A 19900-nucleotide genomic window follows, 5' to 3' on the forward strand; every position below is an offset into this window, starting at 1 on the left:
CTCCAAACTTTTTGCCTTCCTCCTGTTCTTTTCCTGACCTCATTTTTCTGGCTTTCGGACTTTGGACACTTTACCACTGCTAACCAGTGCTAAAGTGCATGTGCTCTCTCCCTAAAAACATGGTAACATTGGTTCATACCCAACTGGCATATTTAATTTACTTGTAAGTCCCTAGTAAAGTGCACTACATGTGCCCAGGGCCTAGAAATTAAATGCTACTAATGGGCCTGGAGCAATGATTGACTGATTGTGATTGCCACATAGGTAGCCCCTTAACCATGTCTCAGACCTGCCATTGCAAGGCCTATGTGTGCAGTTTTACTGCCACTTCGACTTGCCATTTAAAACTGCTTGCCAAGCCTTAAACTCCGCTTTTTAAACATATCATTTACCCCCAATGTAGGCCTTAGGTAAGCCATAGGGCAGGGTGCTATAAAGGTAAAAGACCGGACATGTACTTATGTGTATTACATGTCCTGGTAGTGGAAAAACTTATAAATTAATTTTCACCTACTGTGAGGCCTGCTCCTCTCATAGACTAGCATTAGAACTGCCCTCATATACTTTTAAGTGTTAGATTCTGAGGTGGAAGGTGTAGCCATGTCATATTTGGTATTGCCAGAATGGTAATAGAAAATCATACTACTGGTGAAGTTGGATTTATTATTACTATTTTAGAAATGCCACTTTCAGAAAATGGGCATTTCTCTGCACTTACTACCATCTGTGCCTTAGAGCCTGCCTCCAATCCATGTCTGGTCTGTGCTGGTTGACAGCTCCCCTTATGCCTTCCACCCAGACAACCACAAACACAGGACACTCTGTCACATCTGCATTCATCTGAATACTGAATAGGTCTTCCTGGGCAGAAAGGGTAGAGGGGCCAACACTTACATTTCAAAGACCAGTGGCCTGCCCTCACATAAATGGCTGATAACACCCCCTCCCACAGGGATCCTGGCAAACAGGACTGGGCTTAAAGGGGAACTTGTGCACTTCAAAACCACTCAATGAAGTTTCCCCCACTTCAAAGGCATGTTTGGGTGTAAAAACAGGGTCTCTAACCCCACCAAATCAGACACTTCTAGACCTACACATGCACCTTGTCAGAGGAACTGCCTGGCTGCCCATAGGACTAATCTAGACTGCTTTGCTGAGAAGGACTGCTGCCCTGCTTGTTTGCCTTGGTGTCTTGCTGGCCTCTGACTCTGCTGGCAGGACTCTGCCTTCATCCTGAAGTGCTCTCCAAGGACTTGGATTGAGCTTGCCTCCTGTTTCTGAAGTCTCAGGGCCAACAAAGACTTCACCTCTTCAAGAAACTCCCTGTGCAACGAAAATTGATGCAAAGCCTGCAGAAACCGATGCAAAGCCTGCATCGCGGCTGAGAAATCACCACACAGCCGACCAGAACGATGCAGCACCGACTCCCGGATTGGAAATTTGATGTACTGCCTGCCTTGCGATGGAAAATTTGACGCATTGCCTTCAGGATCAATGAAGCGTCTGCTCCTTCTTCCAGCACGTCAACGATTTTCAAAGCATCATCCCTGGGCTTCAAAATATCCCGGCATCACAGTGAGGAACCAAGACTGTATGCCGAAAAAGCAATGCAAACCCTTGCAGTGTGCAAAGAAACTACACATTTTCTGTGCCGTGTCGGAAAATCCAATGCAATACCTTATTTTGCCATGCATCTCCTCTGCAGTCTCCATGCATCGTTATTTTTGACGAATTCCAGGTACTGTGTGTAACAAAGACACAACTGTTAATTTCTAAAGATTGAGACTCTTGCTAATACTGCATTTGCTACACTCCACATCAACTACTCTGACAACAAGGCGGTAGGCCATTCCATTATGTCTTCGACCTCTCCAAATCTCACAGACAACAACCTTGGCTTTAAAAATTTGAACCTATTCCTTCAAAGATGTCTATACTGAACTACAACCAACTTCCTCCCTCCTACCCACCATCTGAAAATATACATTGATTTATTTATTTATTTATAGAATTAATTTAGCGCTATGCATTTCAGACTGTCACCGCACATTCCAACACAACGCACATCAAGTATATTTCTAGACTTCGGTCGTACAAATGTTGAGTGCAGTTCAAAATGGAAATATGAAAACTGGAAACACATGGTCCCAGCCACACCAAAACATTCCCACAGCACACTGTCAAACCAATATATGGCTACTTTCAAAATCCAGATCCGGCAGTCGATCATGTAATAAATCCTAAGGGGATGCGGCCAGTACTCTTCCCTCACTTGAGGTTGTCTCTTACGAGGGAAATGTCTTATCTTATCATCAAATCCCTTCCTAGATATACATACACTACCCTCATTCTTGAAACCATTAATGGCCCTCAAGAACACTCCCACCACAAAGAGAACTATACTAATCTCTTCCAACCATATCATTTTCTAATGGCCTATCCAACTACTGCTTGTAGGAGGTTGGCCTGGCTTATAGTGGGTACCTTGTGGTACTTACACCTTGTGCCAGGTCCAGTTATCCCTTATTAGTAGAATAGAGGTGTTCTAGCAGCTTAGGCTGATAGAGGTAGCTATAGCAGAGCAGCTTAGGCTGAACTAGGAGACATGCAAAGCTCTTACTATACCACTTATATCATATAGCACTATATCACAAGAAAACACAATACTCAGAGTTACTAAAAATAAATGTACTTTATTTTAGTGACAATATACCAAAAGTATCTCAGAGGATACCCTCCCTTAGGAGGTAAATAATATACACAAATTATATGTACACTAACCAAAATCAGGTAAGTAACAGTTAGAAAAGTAGTGCAATCAATGTAGAATCACAATAGGATGCAATTGGTAGAAATAGGCCTGTGGGCAACACAAACCATATACTCCAAAAGTGGAATGCGAACCACGAATGGACCCCAGGCCTAGTGTAGGTTGTTGAGGGTCACTGGGAGTGTCAGAAAACACTAAGGGTGTCCAAGATACACCACCCCAAGACCCTGAAAAGTAGGAGTAAAGTTACCCTACTACCCCAGAAAGACAGTAAAGTCGAGATAGGGGATTCTGCAAGGACAACAGCTGCCAGCAAAACACTGAAGACGGATTCCTGGACCTGAGGACCTGTAAGGGAAGGAGACCAAGTCCAAGAGTCACGCAAGTGTCCGGGGGGACAGGAGCCTACTAAACCCCGGATGAAGGTGCAAAATGGCTGCCTCTGGGTGGAAGAAGCCAAAGATTCTGCAACAATGGAAGGTGCCAGGAACTTCTCCTTTGGTCAGAAGATGTCCTATGGCATGCTGGAGGATGCAGAGTTGTTTCTACGCAGAAAGACAGCAAACAAGCCTTGCTAGCTGCAAGGGTCGCAGTTGAGGATTTTGGGAGCTGCTGGGGCCCAGGGAGCCCTGGTCGCCCCTTGGAGGAGGAGACAGAGGGGGCGCTCAGTAACTCAAAGAGCCCCCGCAGAAGCAGGCAGCACCCGCAGAAGTACCTGAACAGGCACTTAGAAGATCTGAGGAGGGTGGTTGACTCAGAGTCACAATGGAGGGTTCCACGATGTCAGAGTCCAACTCAGCGAGTTGGGCAATGCAGGACGTAGTGCTGGGGACCTGGGCTAGGCTGTGCATGAAGGAAGTCTTCCAAAAGTGCACAGAAGCCCAAGCAGCTGCAGTTCACGCAGTACACAGGATTGCTGTCTAGCGTGGGGAGGGAAGGACTTACGTCCACCAAATTTGGACAGAAGGGCCACTGGACTGTGGGAGACACTTGGACCCAGCTCCTGTGTTCTAGGGACCACGCTCGTCAGGATGAGAGGGAACCCAGCGGACCGGTGATGCAGAAGTTTGGTGCCTGCGTTGGCAGGGGGAAGATTCCATTGACGCAGAGGAGATTTCTTCTTGGCTTCCAGTGCAAGGTGAAGGAAGACAGCCCTCAGAGCGTGCACCACCAGGAAACAGTCGAGAAAGCCGGCAGGATGAGGCGCTACAATGCTGCTGGTAGTCTTCTTGCTACTTTGTTGCGGTTATGCAGGTGTCCTGGAGCAGTCAGCAGCCGATCCTTGGCAGAAGTCGAAGAGGGAAGTGCAGAGGAACTCTGGTGAGCTCTTGCATTCGTTATCTGAGGAATAGCCCACAGGAGAGACCCTAAGTAGCCCACAGAGGAGGATTGGCTACTGAGAAAGGTAAGCACCTATCAAGAGTGGTCTCTGATGTCACCTTCTGGCACTGGCCACTCAGAGCTGTCCATTGTGCCCTCACATCTCTGTATCCAAGAAGGCAGAGGTCTGGGACACACTGGAGGAGCTCTGGGCACCTCCTCGGGAGGTGCTGGTCAGGGGAGTGGTCACTCCCCTTTCCTTTGTCCAGTTTCGTGCCAGAGCAGGGCTAGGGGATCCCTGAACCAGTGTAGATTGGCTTATGCAGAGAGGGCACCATCTGTGCCCATCAAAGCATTACCAGAGGCTGAGGGAGGCTACTCCTCCCCAGCCCTTCATACCTATTCCCAAAGGGAGAGGGTGTAACACCCTCTCACAGAGGAAATTCTTTGTTCTGCCTTCCCGGGACCAGGCTGCCCATGCCCCAGGGGGGCAGAAACCTGTCTGAGGGGTAGGCAGCAGCAGTAGCTGCAGTGGAGACACCGGAGAGCAAGTCTGGCAGTACCCAGGTTCTGTGCTAGAGACCCGGGGATGCATGGAATTGTCACCCCAATACCATAATGGTATTGGGGTGACAATTCCATGATCCTAGACATGTTGCATGGCCATGTTCGGAGTTACCATGGTGAAGCTACATATAGGTATTAATCTATATGTAGTGCACGCGTGTAATGGTGTCCCCGCACTCACAAAGTCTGGGGAATTTTCCCTGAACAATGTAGGGGCACCTTGGCTAGTGCCAGGGTGCCCACACATTAAGTAACTTTACACCTAACCTTCACCAAGCGAGGGTTAGACATATAGGTGACTTATAAGTTACTTCTGTGCAGTGAAAAATGGCTGTGAAATAACATGGACGTTATTTCACTCAGGCTGCAGAGGCAGTCCTGTGTAAGAATTGTCTGAGCTCCCTATGGGTGCAAAAGAAATGCTGCAGCCCATAGGGATCTCCTGGAACCCCAATACCCTGGGTACCTAGGTAGCATATACTAGGGAATTATAAGGGTGTTCCAGTGTGCCAATCAGAATTGGTAAAATTAGTCACTAGCCTGCAGTGACAATTTTAAAAGCAGAGAGAGCATAAACATTGAGGTTCTGGTTAGCAGAGCCTCAGTGATACAGTTAAGCACCACACAGGGAACACATACAGCCCACAAACATATGAACACTGGGGTCCTGGCTAGCAGGATCCCAGTGACACATATCAAACAGACTGACAACATAGGGTTTTCACTATGAGCACTGGGCCCTGGCTAGCAGGATCCCAGTGAGACAGTAAAAAAACCCTGACATATACTCACAAACAGCCAAAAGTGGGGGTAACAAGGCTAGAAAGAGGCTACCTTCCTACACTGCTTCATCCCCCAATTTCCCTTCTTTGGCAAAATCTTCAGAAAGTCAGAAGAAATTCATTGCACACGAAAAAAAGACAAAACCCACCTGGTACACTAGGTTCCACCCCAGCTGGAGTACTAGGGAGACCCCTTTGTGCCTTTCCTTGTACCAGTGGATGGACATGGTGAGCAGTCTGTACCTTGTGACTCTGCTGTCTTAGCACATTCACAATGTTGTCGCTAATCCCCAATAGTTTACCTCTTCACCTTCCCACTCAAAGATGCTCAGGAGAAAATTTATGAGAGACTTGCACCACTGTTATTGACACATAGAAAGAGGAAAACGCCTCCATGGACAGTTTCTGTGCAGGATGGTGCCCCTTCCTGCACAAAAACAATCCTACATGCAACTGAGGCACCTTTGTACCACGGAGCAAGGATGCCCGCATTGGCGTTAGGTAGCCCATTGTGTGCCAATGCTGAGGAAAGGACAGGAATGTGTCACACTGGGATAAATATGCACTTTTCTTCCCTTTGCCTGTGACGCAACACAGCAAGGAGACTTGCTGCACTGCGCCTCTTGGCCCTAAGAGTCCGTTCGATTTCGGAAAGACATTTATGACTTACCAGTTGTACCCCTTGTCTCCAGTTTTTCCACGTTGCATTACCGACTAATTGATACCTTGCCCCATACCTCTGCCTTCATGTGATCCATCCAGCAAGATACATTGACTGCTCATTGTAGCCTGCCCTCTCTGACCTTTGACATCACAGAGTACAAAGTTATCATCTGTCTAAATGTATGAGAAAAAAAACAATTCTGTTATTATATAATATGACATTTGCAAACTCAAACGACTTGGACGGCACTTTAAAAATGACTGAAGTAACAAAGAATAGGGCTGAGCTCGCACTTTTTGCTAGATTGGTGAAATGCGGAACTCGTGTTCCACAGTTTCGCTGGTAGCTGGCAGCCCACTCGTGGCGATCAGTGCCCTGTGCGTCACCTGGTGAGGGCACCGAGGAGGGCTCCAGCATCACCAGCAGATAAGGCACCGTGCACAGGTGACACGCTGGACCCTGGTTAAAGTCCGGCGCCTTCTGGTCTTCCTCTGGACGCTGTTCTCACGGATGAGGGGTTTGCTGTGTATAAATACCAGTGAGACACACGGGGTTGGCACCAGGAGGAGGCCAGCGGGTGTAGAGAGTCCAGAGGTGAGTTGAGGAAGAGGGGGTTGCGAGGGTCTAGTGAATGCCAGAGACCCAGGTGTTATGGCGCGCAGGTACTCTTTTCTGTGGGAGGTGAACATCTGCACGCCACCACGGTAGAGGTGATGTTCGCCGCTTTCAGGGGCGGAGTGATATAACCAGGAGTGGCACTGCACTGATAGGGGCTTCTGGCTTGGGGATCGGCCGGGGAGAGTGGGGCAGCTAAGCTACAGAAACAATTCGGCGCCGGAGGTTTGTGGCTGAGCGGATAATGAAGTCGGCACCTGAGGGCTGAGATCAGAGGACCAGAGACTGATGCTTGGAGGCTGCTGACTGTTGGGGTGTTGAGGCCTCTGAGCTTCATAGTGAGGCGGGTGCTGGCTGTAACACGAGAGCACCTCAGACGCCGCAAGGACGAGAGCAGCTGAGTGAGGGGTGAGGGTGTCAGAGCTCAGACATTGTAACTACGTGGAAGAGGCTATCGTTTGGGGCACGTTTACACTACAGAAACTCGTGATTTAAGGCGGTCTGCTCTAACACACGAGGGCGTGTGTTCAATGAGCATCACAGACACTACAGTGATGAAAGCCGGTGGTTGAGGGGTGACCCGTGAGCACGCTGAAGATGGGGAGACTGAAATGGAGTTAGCAGCATGGCTGGAGGCAAGTGAGATACTGCAGTAAGAGGAGCAGATACCTGACGGACCAGGATGGGTTACTGTGGGCATTAAAACACAAACACGCTGCAGTGTAGTGCGGGTGGGGGGGCATGGACGACATTTAGGGGTTGGCGGATTTCGCAGCTGCGACCCCTGGCACTGTCTTTGCGACCCCTGACACTGGCTTTGCGATCTCTGGCAACACATTAGACAAAATGAGTGCCTGGAACTCAGGAGAAGGTCGTCCCACTGAACGCTGTTTGGGGTCCGTTTTCCTGGTTTTCTGTAATTTGTTTATTTCCCAGATAGTGGATAATATTCTTCACTATTTGTGTAATGAAAATGTAGTGCAATTAGCTGATATATGACCCTATCTGGCAGCTAAGGTAAGTAAAGGAGCTGATGGCTGGGGGTAGGGAGCACCTGAAATGGGACATGCCAGAGAGACGTCGCTGTGGCTCCTGGTGACCCTGGTAGTTACAAATAATTCCACAGGCGCTGCCATCTTGATTTTGAACGCCAAATGTAGCTCAGAGATCTGAGCTTTTCACCCCAAACGCTGAGGAGTTTATGGGCCAGATTGAACAGAAAATGACAGTGCTCGTCGCTGCGCCAAATTTGGCAGCATCGTGCACCATCATTTTCAAAGCATAGGGATGTGCTGTATTTACTAGAATACGGTGCACCCCTGTGTTTCCCCCTGCGCTGAATATGTTGCTTTGCACCAACGCAGTAACCGTTGCACCATAGTGCAAGGATGGCTGTGTTGAGGGGGACATTTTTTTTGTGCAGGAAGGAACACCTTGCTGCACTAAAACAATCTTAAATGGCGATTTGCTGTTTCTCTGTGTGCTGCATTCTGCAGCACACAGAGAAAGACCAAAAAAAAATGAGCACTGAAAGCATTTCTCCGCTCTGCGCTCTGCTAACGCTTTCCCTGGGGTGGCATTAGATTTTGGCGCTGCCTCTGGTTTATGATAACTTGTAAATCTGGGGCAGCATCAAAATGCAATGGGTGCTAACACCCATTGCATGCCCCTTCCACTCAAAGTGCTGCAGGCGAAGGGGCTGTATTTTCAAGGTGGCGTTAAGTCACAAAAAGTGGCTTAATGCCACCTTGTAAATACGCCACAGGGCATTGCGCCACCGGAGCATCCCGAAAAGTGATGCTCTGGTGGTGCTAGGGGCTCTTGAATATGCCCCCTAGTTTCTCTCTCTACTCCTCGTACCGCAGTACAGTTTTCTCCTCCAATGACACTCTTAGATTCACTTCAGGCGGCGGCTTCCTCATTGACATGTTATGCGTGGGTTGAGATTTCAGCAGATGGAGGGATCAGTGGCTGTGATGTGGGAAACTCAACATAAAGGGAACCCTCACCCACCCAATAGGTGGCAACTGGCAGGCCTTTTAGGCTTTAAGTCCTTCATATCCACATTTGAACTAAGCTTAGTATTGTCCTTCACAGGTTCCAACGCTTGAAGCTCCTTTGAAGCTGAAGATGTTTCTGAAATCCATTGGCGTTGTGTTGGCTTTCCTAGCCATTACAGGTAAATTCAGAATCTTTGGCTTCTGGCGTCATCTTTATTTGCAGAGCACTTAGCACTTAGCAATTTGGCATCAGGGGATGTTGGTTTACCTAGGGTCATCAAACAGGTCAGGAGTGGAAGCCGAACCTGGAGCACTTGTTTTCTGGTTCCATGCGCCACACACTTTAATTGCTAGTGTGCCTCATATTTCTAAAGGGTGAGAATAGATTTCATTCCACAGGTGGGTGGGCTTTGCGAATGCAGAAAACATGACTAGTTGTGATGTGGGAAACTCAACATAAAGGGAACCCTCACCCACCCAATAGGTGGCAACTGGCAGGCCTTTTAGGCTTTAAGTCCTTCATATCCACATTTGAACTAAGCTTAGTATTGTCCTTCACAGGTTCCAACGCTTGAAGCTCCTTTGAAGCTGAAGATGTTTCTGAAATCCATTGGCGTTGTGTTGGCTTTCCTAGCCATTACAGGTAAATTCAGAATCTTTGGCTTCTGGCGTCATCTTTATTTGCAGAGCACTTAGCACTTAGCAATTTGGCATCAGGGGATGTTGGTTTACCTAGGGTCATCAAACAGGTCAGGAGTGGAAGCCGAACCTGGAGCACTTGTTTTCTGGTTCCACGCGCCACACACTTTAATTGCTAGTGTGCCTCATATTTCTAAAGGGTGAGAATAGATTTCATTCCACAGGTGGGTGGGCTTTGCGAATGCAGAAAACATGACTAGTTGTCATGTAAAGCCTGAGTTAGGTGGTTCCTGGGCACCTTCACATACCGCATGCCAGAAGTGGCATTTAGTTTGCTCTGTACCATAGCAAGGGCTGCTAATATCTCTTGCTATCAATATTCCACAGATTCATAGTTATAGTGTTGTCCATCGTGCGTCGAAAGCTCCCTGTAGATGAAAGGGACGCCCATAGGCATCTCATTTGCATAAGACGATTTTTCAGTTTCACCATATCCTTCACACGTAAATTATTCAGCACTAATCCCTGAAATGTAATTATAGAGACTGGCCTGAAATTTAGAAAAAAGTGCAAAATTTGCTGTGGTGAAAGGATTTTCAATGCCATAGGTAAAATGATATTTGACTTATGGCAGCACCCATTCCCTTGCAATATGGCTATTTTTAGCCCATTGAATGCAACCTTGCACCGTCTTGTGCCATTTATTACGGTTCCACAGGACAGCTGTTTTAGTAACCTTAATGTGGCTCTGCCCTTTTGTAAAATGTACTCCAAAAGGAATGGTAAGCAGGTGGCCTTCATAAAACAGATAATGTATGGATTATTTATCAAGTGCCTTTGTTTCTGCTTATTGTTCCTACAGGGTCCTGTACAAATGTGGGCACTGATGAAATAGAAGATGGCTTCTGGGGCTACTTAAATGAACTACGCAGCAGCACTCAGGAGGCAGCACAACAAATCCAGGAATCACAAATTAGCAAACAGTTCAAGTAAGCATTGTCTGACAATACAATTACACTAAGTCCTATTGTTGTAGAACCTTATACTAGAGCTATTTGTTACAGATTCTTAGATTAGACCAGATTGTGAAACTATCTTACAATAAAACCCAGGGTTACAGATTCCTGAACATAGCCCAATGGTTATAAATCTTTAAATAAACCCTAACCATTGAAACCCCCTCACTAGCCCTATTTTTACCCATTCATTAGTCAGATCTCCTTGTTCAACTTCTTTTGACCAAGGCCAATTGTCAGATATAGAACCAACAAGCCCCTTTGTTGCATATCCCTCAGCCATGCCCAGTTTCAGAGCTCTTTCAACCTAGTCAAATTGTTATGAATCCGTACACTGTCCTTTGCAGAAACACCTCCTGGCCCATTTGTAGATTTCATCCAGTCATAAACAGTTTTTAGAAATCATTCCAAAATACTGGCTATTAGGTACAGGCCTTTCTCCAAGTATCATTCTTAGAAATCTGTCCACCAGGTCCCATTGTTGAATGTTCTTCAATTATACCCTACCATCCTTCCCTCATGCTACATTGTTAGACAACTTTCTAGCTGTTCCTCTTCTTTGAAATTCTTCCATGAAGACTCACTGTTCAAACTAAATGCATGTTTTGTTAGTGGATATGCCTCATTCAAACCCTAGTCGCTTTTTTCAATCTACGACCAGCAGTTGGAAATCCTTCTGCTAAACATAATTGTTAGACACCTCTACTGTCAGCCCATTTGTTTAGAAATGCCATTGCAAAGCTCAGTTTATAGATACTCATATGCTAATCCTTGGCATTGAAACACAAAGCTTGTATATTATCTACCCTATCCTCCGTTTAGCTATTAGAAAGCAGATTTTAGTTGAAGCTTTCATGAGCACTGGTTTCCTGATTTAGGTTAGGTAGCATCTTCAAAGTCTCATGCCCTGTCTCACATCCTCAAGATCCTTCATGAGGTTCTGATTTGTCCTTTGTCCATTGAAATCTTTAACCTCACCTCGCCTATTTTGGCCACAAGTACTGAGGTTTGTTATCGTACTGCTGCAGTATTTCAGATGTCTCCCATCTTTAAATGCCTGTTTCATCTCTGATAGCATATTAGTTTGATTTCGAAGACTGTGAGTTTCCTATACCCTTTTTTGCTCCCATTATCTGTATACTCCAGCAGTGACAGGGAACTTTGAGGTATATCACAATTTTCTAACCTTTTTTGCTGCTCCCACCAGCCTCGAGGCTTTGATTTTGCCTCTTAGCCCATGTCTAACTGTTGGTCCATTTCATTGGGCAGCCTGCATAAGATCATTGGGCTCTAGGGCCCTATCGTTGTAGAGGTAAGAACATTGCCCTAGTGTGAATATATTGTTTTCAGCTGAATAAAAACCCTATCAAAACACAACAGCACATGGATTCCAAGGATGGGTAATATCAACACAAGGGGGGTGATTATAAATAAGTAGAGTACCTAAATGTTATGTTGTCAGTGGTCTAAGTGCCTTCTCTTTACAACACCATCACCTTCACAGACAGTTTTTCATTTTTATCATTGCTATTACCCAAGTCATGCCCTGACCAGCTTCCCTCCATTCCATCTGTTTATTCAGGCCTCGAAAAATCATAAAAAAGTCACTAGACCTGCACGTCGAGTAGTTTGAATAACCTACTCAACCTAACTATAATGTACTTGACCTGTAAACGGGTCTCATATTTTGTGATCCTAGGCAAACATTTTATTTTACTGTGTCACCTTTTTCTTCATTCTCACATATGAGTGCACCTTCAAGTATTTGAGTTCAGCATTTCTGATGTACAAAAAAAATATTTTGTTTAATTAAATAGACTAAATGATTGCTGCATGCATAATAAGAATCTAGCCCACATATAGGGTACACATGATCAATGACTTGCCTGTTTGTTTTCTAATAGCATTACCATAACGGCAGGAGTGTTTCTCAGTTTATGTTTAAACACTCACTTTTAATAAATATATAACTAAAGCATAAAGTGCTAGCACACTGTCATTTACAGACAGTAAATGTCCAAGAAGTGACCACCAAAAACCTTCCTACTAACATGCAGCTTTTCTGATAAAACCTTATACTGTATTAGCATTAATCTGTGAAAATTGGGTTTCAAAAACATATTTATCATTTGCACATCTCCAGGTAAAGTGTCCTGATTTGTTTTTATCATATTAAAATTTTTTTTCATCACACAGAAGTACAAAAAATGGCCTTTCAGAACTATTGAAATATATTTTGAAATGTCTGTACAGTTGAATTCGTTATTTAAATGTTGTGTATTAGTAAAAACCTGACACCCTACAGCTTTATTTTACACACTTTGTACAGCAGGTCAGATAGTTCACCTTACAAACTCCTAGAACTCTGTAGTCAGAAGGAAATATAATTGTAAGAAGACAAACTGACTTTTGACCTCTGTCTCTGAACACAGCACAAATGTGACAAGATAAGAAGAAGATTTAAAGGCTCTTCATAGCTCCCTCATTTTTTTCAATGAACAGAGCACCTGTTCTTTGTCAACTCACCAGAAGGGGCGAGTATGTCCTATAAATAGCTCAAAATAATAAAATATGACTCCCATAGCGAGTGGGCGACTATGGGCCAGATGTATCAATCGATTTTGCATTTGCAAACGGTGCGAATCGCAAAATTCGGCCGTTTGCGAATGCAAAAATGCCTTTCAGAATGTATGAAAGGCATTCGCAGTGCAATTTTAAGGAATCGCTAAAATAGCGATTCCTTAAAATTGCGACCCCCATTTAGAGAATCGCAAATTGCGATTCTCTAAATAGGAAATCGCAAATAAGGAATCCTTATTTGCGATTTCTTAAGCACATGTATCAAGCATTTCCTAAATGCGAATTGGGCATTTAGGAAATGCAATTACCACCAACAAAAGTTTGGTGGTAATGATGTGCAAATTTTAAAAATGCATTTTAAATGCATTTTTAAAATTGACATGTAGTGCACACATGCCCCTAAGGCATGTGTGTGCTTCACATGTCCGTAAAAATATTTTTGGGGTGCAGCAGAGGGGGCCTTAGGCCCCAAGCACCCTGGGATTTGCATTTCCTAAATTGTGAATTCCTAACTGGAATTCACAATTTAGGAAATGCAAAACCATTCGCAGCAGGCCCATAGGTGCAAATGGAGTTGGATTCTCTATTTGCGATTCGGTAATAGCATTTGCGAATTTTAAGAAATCGCTATTACCAAATCGCAAAAATCATACATACCATTTTGCATTTCTTAAATAGCGATTTCTTAAAATTCGCTATTTAAGAAATGCAATTTCGTTTTTTGATACATCTGGCCCTATATTTTTTGATGCCTGATTTTAAGTCACCCACCAGATTGTTGTACTTACTGGATGCTCTGAGTAAGTGGTTCAAGCAAAACATTTCTATTGTGCATGCTTAGAGAACTGACCATGTTGAGACACCTCTGAGACCATTTTAGAGTTTGTGGTTCACTGGATGACACTTTAGGATGCATATATTGGAGGAAGAGGAGAGGAGAGGGAAGAAGAAAATGGTTAGTTGCCATATACTAAAAATGTAGGATATTTCATCTGAATTAGTAATATTGAGCATACTTTTAAATTGTTTTTCCTTAGCACCCTACTCCAAGAAAATCTCCAAGATGTTCCTCTTTATGCTGCACAACTACAAAGCCAGCTTGTTCCATTGACCACTCATCTCCATGCAAAGCTTTCCCAAGACTCAGAGAAACTAAAGGAGCAGATACGTCGGGAGCTGGAGGAGTTGCGCTTGAAGGTGTCACCATATGCAGATGATATCCACAAGCAGCTTAACAAGAACATTGAGGAGCTACAACTGAAGCTGGCTCCATATGCTGTGGAGCTTGCTAGTCGGCTCTAGGAAAATACAGAAAAGATTCATCAGAGGCTCACCCCATATGCTGAGGAACTTGGCACTGGTGTCCAGAAAAATGCTGAGGAGCTTCGTCTCACGCTCACTCCATACACTGAGGAGTTTCAAGCCAAACTCAAGGAAAATGTGGATAACTTCCAGGCAGCACTCACTCCGATTGCTGAGGAGCTAGAGGCCAGACTTCAGGAAAATGTCGACCACCTCCAGGCAGTGATCAAGCCATATGCTGAGGATCTTGAGACCAAACTCCAGGAAAAGGTGGACAGCCTCCAGACTGCACTCTCACCATATGCTGAACAGCTTCAAGCCAAACTACACGAAAATGTAGCTGACTTGCATTTGGCCCTTACCCCGTATGCTGATGAACTTCAGGGAAAGATTGTTGAAAAAGTGCAGCAGATGAAGCAGAATCTGAGCCCTTACAGTGATGAGTTCCTGGTAAAGACTGAACAGAGCATTGAGAAGTTGCAGAAGCATTTGACACCGTATGTACAGAATGTCCAAGAAAGCCTCAACCAGCAGTTTGAGATTATGACCTTACAGATGCAGAAAAATATAGATGCTATGAGAACCAAGTTCTCTGCCAATATGGAAGACTTGAGACAGCAAATACTCTTCTCTACTTACCAAATCAAGGAGAAACTTCACTTGGATGACTTTGGGCAGAGTTTAGCACCGTACTTGGAAGACTTTAACAAAAAGGTGAACCAGAGGATCGAGGATTTCAACCAGTCAGCTTCCCCATATGGAGAGGATCTTAAAAAAATGATCATCCTGAGAGCTGAAGACATAAAGCGGAAGCTGGATCCATACACTACTCAAGTCCAGGATCAGTTGGACATGTTTGAAGAAGGTGTGAGGGATAAGATCATCTCTTTTCTGAACAGGAAGACCCAGGCTGAGAACTGATGGGCCCACCAATTAGCATCAATATTCAGAAGCACCTTCTGTTATTTAACGGACAACATATCCATCCTCTTCAGTAGATTTAATAATAAGGCAGTGCAATAACTCTGAGCTCCAATTCGGAGAATATTTGTAAAATAAAATAATGAATAACCCTCTTCAAAGCTGCACATGACCAATAAATAGATCTTGTATACCACATGTCAAGCCTGGTTAATTTGTCTACTGTTGAATTGTTTCTGCTGTTAAATAGCTGTAGTATACCCACCTGACAATATCCTATATAGATTGGTTTAGCAGGGGCATAAGTTTAAGGGTAATGGTTTATAGATTTGATAAGGGTTTGGAATACTGTGTTTGGGACTGGGTTAGAATGAGTTAATATTTGGGTGAGGGTAGAAGGTTGGGATTCAGGGATAAGGCTGGTGTTAGATGGTTGAGGGTAAATTGTTAGGGCTAAAGTTAGGGTTCTAATTAGGGGTGGGGCCGAGGACTGCGATTGCAGTTAGGGTTAGTTTTGAGGCTAGGAGGAGCTAGCAATAAAAAAGGCGTTGGTAACAGCATGGTGTTGATTGTGGTGGTAAAGAACATATTGACATATATTGGTATGTAGTGGCATGAAGAACTGTGGGCCCCAATGCAATTGTGGATGGTGCAGTGGTTGCAGCTGGTTTTACATATCTAATGATACACTCTGTGATATGGAACCAGCCCACTGTTAAGTTACTGCTTCAAAGCACCTGTGGGTGGGGGAAGGTCCCCAATAAGTACTTTTTACATTCCTATAACTTGAGGATCCTTTTCATTTGATTGACCCAGCAGCAAGAGTCCTCTTTAACAATGGTGTGACAGGGGCTGCATATGTGTAATCGTACCCTCTTTCAACAGGCAGAACACTTGTTGAGGAATATCGAGGAAATTCTCTGCAGACCAGGGCATCAGAAATTTTGGCAGGACGGCTCATGGATCAAGAATTAGTCATGTGTCCGACCTCCCCTTGAACTTCTTGTGTGGAAGTAATGAGTCAATGACGTTAGGTTTCCCCTTGACTTGTGCGTTTCCCTTCCACATCCATGCGACCTCTAAAGATCATTTATAAAATGTGGCGGATACGAGGTGCATATCAGAGGCGGTTGTACATGTTATTTTTTTAGAACCAGGCAAACAGCCATAAAGACACATTTTTTTTTTTTGGGAATATGTTTATTAAGTTTTGAGGGGCATATTTATACTCCGTTTGCGCCGGAATTGCGTCGTTTTTTTGACGCAATTCCGACGCAAAAGTAACTCCATATTTATACTTTGGCGTTAGACGCGTCTAGCGCCAAAGTCCATGGAGTTTGCGTCCTTTTTTAGCGTGGACACCTACTTTGCGTTAATTATATGCAAGGTAGGCGTTCCCGTCTAAAAAAGTGACTCCGCGGCATGTGCGCCGTATTTACACTCCCGGGCAAAATTCACGCCCGGGAGTGGGCGGGTCAAAAAAAATGACGTACGGCCGCTTTTGCGCCATTTTTTTGCGCCTGGAAAAGGCAGGCGTTAAGGGACCTGTGGGCTCGGAAGGAGCCCAGAGGTGCCCTCCCATGCCCCCAGGGACACCCCCTGTCACCCTTGCCCACCCCAGGAGGACACCCAAGGCTGGAGGGACCCATCCCAGGGACAATAAGGTAAGTTCTGGTAAGTATATATATATTTTTTTTGTTTTGTGGCATAGGGGGGCCTGATTTGTGCCCCCCTACATGCCACTATGCCCAATGACCATGCCCAGGGGACAGAAGTCCCCTGGGCATGGCCATTGGGCAAGGGGGCATGACTCCTGTCTTTGCTAAGACAGGAGTCATGTCAATGGGGGTTGGGAGTAAAAAAAAAATGGCGCAAATCGGGTTGCGGCGCAAATTTTGCCTCAGCCTGACTTGCCCCATTTTTTGGCGCCCAAGCTCCATTTTCCCCTACGCCGGCGCTGCCTGGTGTACGTCATTTTTTTTAACGCACACCAGACAGTGCTGCCGGCTAACGCCGGCTAACGTCATTCAATAAATACGGTGCCCGCATGGCGCTTCAGAATGGCGTTAGCCGGCGCTAATTATTTTGACGCAAAACTGCGTTAGCGCAGTTTTGCGTCAAAAAGTATAAATATGGGCCTGAATGTTTACACAAATAGAATTATACAATTACATTATAATGCCGCCTCTCCTCCGTCTTCAGAGGAGAGGCAGTCACGTCAAGATAAATAATAATGGAACAAACAGTACTTATGCAACAACATAAACACACTGAGATCCCACCACCTTACTCATAACGAACCTTAGGTCAGTTATTACTACAGTCTGTCCTGTTTTATTGCCGCATATCTTTGGAGAAGCGTATTTATTGGCACCTATGGATCTAACTCGGGGCACCTGGGCAATATTGCCCTCTGATATTGCTTGTTAATTGTATTGAGAGGAGGGGAGCTGCGTTTTATTTCGGGGTGTGTGTGTGGCTCAGTGGTGTGCGTTATTTGCATGCTGTTAATGTGTGTGTGTGTGTTCCTCACCAGGCCCCTATTTTTACTTATGCCGGTCGCTGAGGGGAGGGGGGTGAGTTCCAGCTCTACCATGTGTTGTGCTCTGGGTTTTGGTTGCTTGATCTGGCACTAGTAGGGTGTCTGCCGATTCTATACTCTCCCATCATCTCCAACTGTGTCAAGGCGGCCTTTCATCGTTCTTGGCATCTAGTCGGGTGATCAGTGTTTCCCAAGTTTCCTTTCCCGAGTGGTGTTGTCCCGCGCATGCAAGTTTACTCAGCACCAGGGCCTCCGTCCTAGTCCAGCACAGTGTGAGGGAGCGCTAGGCTTTCAGATCGGGGGCCCTGGATGCCTTCCAGTTCATTGCGATCAGCCTTTTGTATAGCACGAATGCTAGATCTACAAACTTGTGTAAGTGTCGATGTTTCTTTTCTCTGACTCTCAGCCCTAGCAGGCAAGATTTGGGGTCTGCTGCGAGTGTCAGGCCTGTTAATTCCACTACCTCCTCTGTCAAGCTACTCCATTCCCTGTGTATATGGGCGCATTCCCATACCATGTGGTAGAAATGCGCTTTTGAGGCGCCACACCGCGGGCAGGCCGGCGTCAACCCAGGGAACATGCGGCGTATCCTGGCTGGGGATAGGTATGTTTGATGCGTGTAGTTGAATTGTGTGTAGCGAAACCTGGAGTTCCTGGACACCCCCCTTATGTGATGGAGGGCTTTCAGCCACTCCTCTTGCGGAATCAGGTCGGTGAGGACTGCATTCCACCTGTCCCTTGTTATCTCTAGGTTGAGCTCGGAGGGTTTGTTCAGAATTTTGTACAGATTCGTCACTATTTTTGTTTGGTTGTCGAAATGCAACATGTGGTGCAGTGTGGGAGAGCTCTCAGGTTCCGCGTCCCCCGTAGCCCACGTCTTTTGGATCAGGTGGGTTATTGCATGATAAGACAGGAATTGCCCGGGGTTCACTGCTGTTAAGGCTTGGATTGCCTCGAATGTCATCAGTTTCCCGTCTTCGAAGCAATCCCCGACCGTCGTTATCCCGGTCTCGGTCCAAGTCTTGAGTGTGTGTGAGCCCACTGCCTTAGCACAGCCTGGGATCAATTCTAATGCTAGGAGTGGCGAGTATAGGAGTGTTTTATGGCCCTTTTGTATGTATCTATGCCAGCATATTTGCGCTACCTCCATAAGCGGGGTACCGGGGGTCCCCCTTGGTGTCATATTCATTAACCATGTAATCAGCGGTGCCCCGTTCAGCCGCGCTAGAAGCCATTTGGACTCCGCCTGTGTTGGCCTGTGCAACCAGTTCAATATCCACTGTAGTTGTGCTGCTGCATAATACAGTTCGAAGTTAGGGGCTCCCAGTCCGCCCGCATCAAGCGGGCGCTGCAGGGTGGCGAGTGCAACCCTCGTCCTGCCACCTCCCCATATTAGTTGCAGTAATACTGTATTCAGAGCTTTGAAAAAACTCCTGGGGACCCAGAGAGGCAGCGCCGCAAAGTAATATAATAACCTAGGCAGCAGCAACATGTTTGCCACCGCCACCCTGCCCAGGGGCGACAGTGGGAGTTTGGTCCAGAATCTTAGTGACCCCTTCATGGAGGTTAACGCTCTCCCTAGATTCCCGTCTCTGAGGTCTTCATTTTTGTGGTATATATGTACCCCCAAGTATTTGAATGTGTCAAAGCACCATTTCAGACGGCCAGCCGTGGCGTTCTCTTGTCTTACCGGGGACCATCTGGTTAACAGAAATATACATGATTTGTCCCAGTTCACCACCAACCCCGATAAGTCCCCGTACTTAGTCAGCAGTGACATTACTAAAGGAATTGTCTCAGGCCCTTTTCGCACGTATATTAACGCATCATCTTCATACAGCGATATACTGTGGTACAGACCACTCCTAACCACCCCCATCTCCTCTGTGTAGCACGTATACGGGTGGCCAGCGGCTCCATTGCTATAGCGAACAACAGGGGGGACAATGGACAGCCCTGTCTTGTGCCCATTGTGATTGGGAATCTATCTGATATGACCCGCTTGTTTTTACCCTGGCGTGTGGTTTGGTGTACAGTGTCTGCACCCACTGTATAAAATTAGGCCCTACTCCCATGCACTGCATTGTAGCAAACAGGAAGTCCCACTCCAGGGTATCAAATGCCTTCTCGATGTCTAACGATAGTACATGTCATCATGAGCCTCTTGGGGAGTATCCCCCAG

At 45.8% G+C, this 19900-nt stretch overlaps 2 protein-coding genes across 2 annotated transcripts; both read left to right on the plus strand.

Moving 5' to 3' along the window:
- The first annotated feature begins 6644 nt into the window (after positions 1–6644).
- LOC138283365 (apolipoprotein A-IV-like) lies at positions 6645–14255 on the plus strand. The gene is made up of 5 exons (XM_069221343.1): positions 6645–6697; positions 8816–8897; positions 9280–9361; positions 10220–10346; positions 13991–14255. Exons 3-5 carry the CDS (start codon positions 9313–9315, stop codon positions 14253–14255), a joined length of 441 nt encoding a protein of 146 aa, XP_069077444.1. The 5' UTR covers positions 6645–6697; positions 8816–8897; positions 9280–9312.
- Positions 14256–14292: 37 nt separating this feature from the next.
- Positions 14293–15176, plus strand: LOC138283585 (apolipoprotein A-IV-like). The gene is made up of 2 exons (XM_069221523.1): positions 14293–14313; positions 14409–15176. Exons 1-2 carry the CDS (start codon positions 14293–14295, stop codon positions 15174–15176), a joined length of 789 nt encoding a protein of 262 aa, XP_069077624.1.
- Positions 15177–19900: the final 4724 nt, after the last annotated feature.

The sequence above is a fragment of the Pleurodeles waltl genome, chromosome 3_1, assembly GCF_031143425.1.
Source record: "Pleurodeles waltl isolate 20211129_DDA chromosome 3_1, aPleWal1.hap1.20221129, whole genome shotgun sequence".
NCBI lineage: Eukaryota > Metazoa > Chordata > Amphibia > Caudata > Salamandridae > Pleurodeles > Pleurodeles waltl.

Bases quoted from the DNA above. Each gene is read 5' to 3' on its own strand.
- LOC138283365 (XM_069221343.1), top strand. From the start codon at position 9,313: ATGTTTCTGAAATCCATTGGCGTTGTGTTGGCTTTCCTAGCCATTACA. The intron at 9,362-10,219 runs GTAAATTCAGAA...TTGTTCCTACAG, and splicing joins GGCTTTCCTAGCCATTACAG to GGTCCTGTACAAATGTGGGC. The intron at 10,347-13,990 runs GTAAGCATTGTC...GTTTTTCCTTAG, and splicing joins CAAATTAGCAAACAGTTCAA to CACCCTACTCCAAGAAAATC.
- LOC138283585 (XM_069221523.1), top strand. From the start codon at position 14,293: ATGCTGAGGAACTTGGCACTG. The intron at 14,314-14,408 runs GTGTCCAGAAAA...GATAACTTCCAG, and splicing joins TGCTGAGGAACTTGGCACTG to GCAGCACTCACTCCGATTGC.